Source organism: Triticum urartu, chromosome 7A, assembly GCF_056163025.1.
Source record: "Triticum urartu cultivar PI428250 chromosome 7A, HENAU_Tu73, whole genome shotgun sequence".
Lineage (NCBI taxonomy): Eukaryota > Viridiplantae > Streptophyta > Magnoliopsida > Poales > Poaceae > Triticum > Triticum urartu.
Window position 1 is genome coordinate 580,840,902 of NC_141879.1, and position 6,614 is coordinate 580,847,515.

A 6,614-nucleotide genomic window follows, 5' to 3' on the forward strand; every position below is an offset into this window, starting at 1 on the left:
TTTGGGACTGTTCAATGCTAGTACAACTAGCTACTAGGCCGGCCCAGTCGAGGGAGCCCCATGTGTGGCGTGGCTTGCCTAGGTTGGTACAAGAAAGGACTCTAATATGTGTTATATCGCTGCCAACATGGATATTTTTGGTGGTTTTACAGTTTTTGCCTTTTCGAGCTTGAACAGGTGCAGTATATACGAGCGGCCCGCAAATTGCCCCTTCCACCGCTATATATATGGGGTGGGGCGTTTTATGTTCCCGTCTCATATCCCCCTCCCCCTCCGCCACAATCCGCCCTCCTTCGATATCTCTCTTCATTTCTCCGGCAAGTGATTCAACACGTTTTTTACCCTTTCTCGAAGATCCATGGCCGATGGTGCACGTGGGCGTGGGGCCACGGTGATCACCGCTGCACAAGCGCACCTGGCACGACGCGGAGGCCGACAGTTCCAGTTGTGCATGTGTTGAGTCGTGGCAACCGAAGCAGGCGCGCGAGCGCCTGTCCCGTAGCGGCAGCTGGGACGGGTGGGCCCGCTTCAAAGAGCTTGATGTGGCCCTCTACCTACACGCGAAGAGGTGTACGGAAGTGGATCAAGAGCTCTTTGACGCCTAGTGCGCGGTGGCGGCTAGAGAAGAAGGCATCGACGAGCGTCTCGCCGCCGCCGCCAAGGAAGAGCATGCCTACGCCCATGCTCTCCGAAGGTCGACAGAGGAGTTCTACCTCGGCGTCCAGCCATGAGCCGGCAATCCCTAGGTTTAAATTAGTTTGAACCATGTTCTTATGCAATGCGTAGCATGATAAACTCCGGTGGTGAACTTTGTAGCACGAAACTGATTTTAAATTTGCATTATCGTTTTAGCATATCTGTTCTGCCGTGTCTTGCACGCAAATTCGTTTGAGAGCATACCGCAAACAAAATTTACGTTACACATTTTTAGCAGATTTGCTAGGGTTGCTCTTACAACTCTAGAAGAAGCAACAATTGCCGTCATAGTACCAGCACTCGAGTGGCTATCTGATGGTTCAAAACCTTCAGAAATGAACGCCTTGCAGTACATAATCAGGAGAAAGCGCCAGCGCATAATTCATATACTCCCTTCGTCCCAAAATTAATATAAGTTGAGTCATTTATTTTGGAACGGAGGGAGTATTACGAAACAGACATTACTGAGACGTATATGTAGCTCTGCAATAGTCGCAGCAGCAGCAACAACACATGCTTGAGGCAAAGTCCTCGTCCTTTTTCTGCCAATACCAATATAACTGTATATACAAATTATTATGTTCCTGTAAGTTACCTGACCTTGAATTAACTACACACCGCAACGCTAATAAACACATTGGGTGGGGTAGACAGCCAAATTAACCACTACAAACCGAGACATATACATGATGATTATCACTTTTCACACATATCAATCTCGACCCTACCCAAGCTAAAAACCCTAGCTATGTTTCTATTAGCTGTGTTTCTTACCACCCCTTTCTTCGTCGTTCTTCACCTTATTTTCTGCATGAAGTACTAGGGCACCGCGCCATGCCCCCATGCATGCCCTTGCACCCTTATGCGAATTGGCAACCTTCGCCAATATATCATATTTACACACACTCCACCTACATTATTGTGTGTATGTATATGTATATATATACAAGTATATATACCATGCATGCTATAGCTAATACCTAGCTAGTGATCTTACTAACTGGATCACTTCACTACTCAGTCCCAAGTCCCAACCAGACACACATTGCATTGCAATACCAGTAGTAGCATTGTCACTTTTGGTGTAGAGTGGTTTCCACCGGAAGTCTAACCGTAGAATGGGGCGCGGTGGGGGATGCCCTTCCTCCTGGACGGCCTGCACCGGCTGATTGGCGGCGTGGTCGGCGTCATCGGCCGGGTGTTGGACTTGCTGCCCTCGTCGTCGGACCACCGGACGCCCCTGTCGAACCGCCCGAGCTCGAACCCGGCCCTCCGGAGCTGCTTCCTCGGGCTGAACGAGTCGTCGTCGGAGCCATACCCTTCTCCACCGGAGTCCTGGCTACGCTTCGGCCGGATGGCGAATGTCAAGGTCGGGTCCCACTGCATCCCCCCGAGCTGAAAAACCACACAAACGCCAGGAACAAGTACGCGTCAGTGAATGAAGCGACCACAAGTAAAATCACGGCACTAATCAATGTAGTCTGAATGCACACGACAGTGTTTTCAATTTTCCATGGCCACATGGGTAGCTTTCAAAGGAAACGGGGAAGTGAGCTGACGAAGACTTCTGAAAAAACTTCATGATGTGCTAGCCATTGTTATCCACCTGTCGTCGTTGCACTTAGTGAAACCCCCGGGTACATACATCATCCCCTTGTCCCATTGACACCGACTAGTTTTTATAAATTTATGGAGCTTGCACAAGTAGTTACCCTACCTGCCCCTAGTGACACTTTTCAATTTGGATCAAGGCAACTGAAGATTCTGAGCAATCGCCCGGCACACAATGAGATGAACATTAGCTAGTCATCCATCCTCTCCACTGAAGAAATGTGTGAAGATGATGCGATGATTTTTTTCACATTAAAAAAAGTGAAGCAAATGAATGTAACTTTCTAGGTAGCAACTTCCAGAGAAGAGATGATGTTATCATAACTCACATAGACATGAACGGTATCTAATCAGAAAAGGTATCAATCCCTTCTCATTCTTCCTAGTCCCTAGGTATGGCAAACTTGCAAACCAAGAACACCTAAATTTGCAGCATTCACCATGCATATCCGTGGCTAAATATATCCAAACCGGACCAGACAAACACATGACAGGCGCATGATTCGGTAGAGCATCGCCTCGGAGAAGTCAACTTTATCTGGATAACGCGCACCCTCTCTTTTCCGAAGCGAAAGGGGGGGTTAATTAACTTGGCAAAAGATAATGCGTTCGCCTCTGAAAGAGCAAACAAAAGCAAGCCTATCATGGCTGAAAGATCCGGAGATGATGTCTCAACACTACCTACTCCCTGAAAGCAGCCTTTACCTAAATGTATTACCTTAGCTTCAACTCCTAGGGCCGGGCACTTCTCAACATATATACTAATGCTCACTGCCATTTGCAGCCATATGGATATAAATTAGCTGACAGTAGATATTTTCTTACCTCTTGACTGGTTACATATAGACAAGGAACAAGTTTTTTTATAGATAATGCTAGAAGAGAGCGGCACACACAGCCAGCATAAAAGGCAATTTCAGGTTATGATTTGAAGGACACCAAACAAACAATATAGTATCATCTTTTCCGGCAAAATTCATACTGGTCCATGTCCTCTATTGCTCGGATCGATGGAAACGGATGAGCAGGCCGGCTAGAACAAGACATACATATAGACAAGTGGACCCATTTCAGGCGCATTTAACGGCAACGCGAGCCCCGAAGTTGAGAGGGGCAATCACTGGGATGGAATGCCACAGGATTGCAGTCCAAGATTAGAAGAAAACTTCCTCAAAAAGATTGGTAGCAGGCGAAAAGAAAGACCGAATAACCTTACCATGCAAGCTTGATCCGGGGCAGTTATACTGAACCTAATGACTGACTGGCTATGCTTGACAGGGCCTTAGTTTCTCCGTCAAGCCGGCTCGGTTAAGCTCTTTTTTATGTAGTCCCCGGAGAGAACAAAAGGTGTCTGAGGTTGTTGGTTGGTGCATATCTGTGTGGTCCAAGCTAATCCCGGAAATATAACAAGTCACTATATATAGGCAGCTAGCTTAGCTTAGCTTGGCTTGGTTTGGTCGCTGTTTTTGCAAGGGCATCAATCCTCAGCCTTCACTCCAAGCCCTCCTCTCCCCCAAGGCAAAGCAGTGCCTAGCTTAGCTTGGCAGGGGACGGAAGCAAGAAAAGCAAGATAAAAACGTGCTTGCGCCGCTGCATGGCACTACGCTGCTACTAATACAAAACACTCCAGTATAAAGATGCACTATTCTCAGGCTTAGTGCCGGCCAATGCAGTTGGTAACAGCGGTGGTCACTTGCTTGGCAGGGGGCCACGAGATCGCACGGCGGCAACCCCCTGGAGAATGCTAACAACTTATTCGCAAGTTGATGCTGCTTTGTGTGCGCAAGTTCACTCACCACCACTAGAGCACACCCCTTTCTGCGGTAGGATACGGCTGCTTTTCTCCCCCTCGCGTGGCGTGGAGCCGTGGACACTCGGCGCGCGCACGCGTGCACGCTAGCTATGCCACTCCCTGGGTAAACTGAACCCGCACCGCGCACCGGGCCATCATCAGAGCCGACATGCACAGGACTGTACTACAGGAGAACACCGCATTGCACTCGGGTTGCCGTTGACCCCCACCGCATGAACAGAAGCTTCCTCAGACATATTTTGGATTCTGGTCCTAAAGAATGGTTTTCAGGGAGAGAAAGAAAATGGAGAATTTGCGCTGTGGCAGACATGGGACTGTAGGCTGGAACTTGTAGGAGACGGAGGAAGAAGAAGAGATGAGAAAGAGTGGCTAGAGTACTCACCTTGCATCCGAGGGAGCAGAAGCGGAACGAGTCCGGGAGGCTGCGGCAGCAGATCTCGCAGGTGTTGGTGACGCCCTTGCCGGGCCTGGCCTGCGGCCGGCCGTTGAGGAACACGATCTTGGCGCTGTTGATCACGTACGTCTGCACGTGCGCGATGTCGATCAGCTTCCCCACCTCCGACACCCGGATCACGTTGTGGTACGACGAACGACGTATCTGCACTCCCCCCATGTCCACCCATCCATCCATCAGAATTCATTCACATGCCACCACACACAAAACACAATCCAGCCATGGATGATTTGGTTAGAGCGGCGCGTACCTGGACGACGTGGTGGTCGCGGTGCGCGGGGACGCAGTAGGAGCAGAGGGCGCCGGCGGCGGCGTTGCAGCCGAGGCAGAAGAGGTTGCACTCGTTCTTGCTCAGGTCCGGGTGCGCGGGGCAGGGCACGAAGAAGCTCGTGCCCAGCAGCGGCCGCAGCCACGGCGGGCCCAGGTCCTCCTCCGACCGCACCATGGGGCTCTGCTGCACGCTCACCATCACCTGCACCACATCTCCACGAGGGACACACGCAATACAACAATTGATTAACCACACCGTCCAAGAACAAAATGCAACTCCCTACTAGCCTCGTGCTAGCCGCCACGAGCAGCGGCAGTGGTAGTACAGATTAATAATCCGCCAAGAAGAGAACTTTACCATGTCACCGCCAGACGGCGCCCTCCGATCTTCTTCCAGGGTCACCGGATTGATCAGCTCCTGCAGCGGCAGACCAGGAAGACGACGACGCCGAAGAAGAAGAGACAATCAATCTGCCAGCCGAACAAAGCATGCCCGAGATGAATGCAGAAGCAGGGGGAAAAAGCAGTCGTGACGCGACGGCTCCATCACGGCCGGGGGCCCCGATAACAACAGTATTAACGAGAATCAGCCGTTACCTGGTCGACGGGCGGGAAGAACCGAGGAAGGTCGGAGTAGGCGACGGCGGCGGCGGCGGCGGCGGCGGGAGGTGAGGAGGGGATTGAATCCTGTGCACTCGGGGCTTCTGGAGATCGAAGGGGACGGAAGCGGTGTCGTGTGATCGTATATATCACAGGAAAGGAAGGGAAAAAACACGGAAATATATTCCAGGAGCGGTATTTGTATATGGACACGGATATATATCGACGGGCGCGACGGATGCCTCCCCTTTCCCTCCTCTTCTCGACAAGGAGATGGAGAGGGACGGACGGACGGGGGGAGAAACAACGAAAGAAAAAAAAGGCGAAAACGGAGCGGTGGAGGCCGATGTAAGGCGGTTTGGGTTTGCATCAGAGACGTGTCCGCGGTTCTTTCCTGTGATGGCTAAAGCTCCCAAAAACAAATCGCCTTTTTCTGTTTCCCCACCCATGCTTTCACGTAATCGCGCAATTCTCCGGCAACGGCTCGGTTTTACTTTGGTTTGTTTATGAATGAAAAAAATATTCTCACTCGGATATTCATGAATGAAATGCGCACTATGCCGTCGTCCTCCCTTTTCCCCAACCATACCCGTCTGAACCCTAGGAGAGGGGCAAGCTCTGGCTTCCTTCTCCTCCATTGGCTCTGCCGGTGTGATAGTGCGGGGAGGCCACAATCATCCACAGAAAATGTGTGTTATGTCGTTCTTTTCCCTTTTGCTCAACCGTTCCTCTTCGAACCCTAAGAGCCATTCTCTGGCCGGTAAGTCGCCAACATCCTCCTCCTTTACTCGCTTTGCTAATGTGGGAGTGCAGAGAGGCCCTCATCTACAAGATGGTGTTGTAGTTTCTAATGTTTGGGGGGCTCTTAGGTAGGGTTTCGTTGTTCATCGCTTCAGCCTTTCGACGATGGTGGTGGCAAAGCTTAATAAAATATTCTTTGACAACGTGTTGCTGGCGGTGCTGGTTCGGCGAATGAGGTTTCCTCATGTCTTCCCATCTTGGCGGTGGTTGGTTTCGGCGGCGTCGATGGCATATTTAGTCAGTGAGGTTTATGCTCATCGGCGTTTGTTGGCACAACGGCGACAAACGGCTTACCTTTGAAGTTTGGTATTCACGCCTCGTCTCTCACACGTCGGCGCCACATCCGACGTTGGCGTGAGACCCATGAGA

At 50.8% G+C, this 6,614-nt stretch overlaps 1 protein-coding gene across 2 annotated transcripts; it reads right to left on the bottom strand.

Moving 5' to 3' along the window:
- Window positions 1-1,172: 1,172 nt before the first annotated feature.
- On the bottom strand, window positions 1,173-5,722 carry LOC125527927 (protein RGF1 INDUCIBLE TRANSCRIPTION FACTOR 1). Of its 2 annotated transcripts, none has more exons than XM_048692429.2 (5): window positions 5,442-5,722; window positions 5,203-5,315; window positions 4,825-5,057; window positions 4,503-4,718; window positions 1,173-2,091 (listed from the first exon to the last, which is right to left on the bottom strand). In XM_048692429.2, the coding sequence occupies exons 3-5, from the start codon at window positions 5,041-5,043 to the stop codon at window positions 1,804-1,806; spliced, it is 723 nt and encodes a 240-aa protein (XP_048548386.1). In that variant the 5' UTR covers window positions 5,044-5,057; window positions 5,203-5,315; window positions 5,442-5,722; the 3' UTR covers window positions 1,173-1,803. The 2 variants fall into 2 exon arrangements, with proteins under 2 accessions (XP_048548386.1, XP_048548385.1); XM_048692428.2 differs by having other exon boundaries at window positions 4,825-5,046; window positions 5,442-5,721.
- Between the last annotated feature and the right edge of the window lie 892 nt (window positions 5,723-6,614).

What these genes read in the sequence shown, in the direction of transcription:
- LOC125527927 (XM_048692428.2), bottom strand. An exon ending in GCGACCACCACGTCGTCCAG is followed by an intron (nt 4,719 to 4,824) that starts GTACGCGCCGCT and finishes GGGGGAGTGCAG; the next exon opens with ATACGTCGTTCGTCGTACCA. An exon ending in TCTGCTCCCTCGGATGCAAG is followed by an intron (nt 2,092 to 4,502) that starts GTGAGTACTCTA and finishes GTGGTTTTTCAG; the next exon opens with CTCGGGGGGATGCAGTGGGA.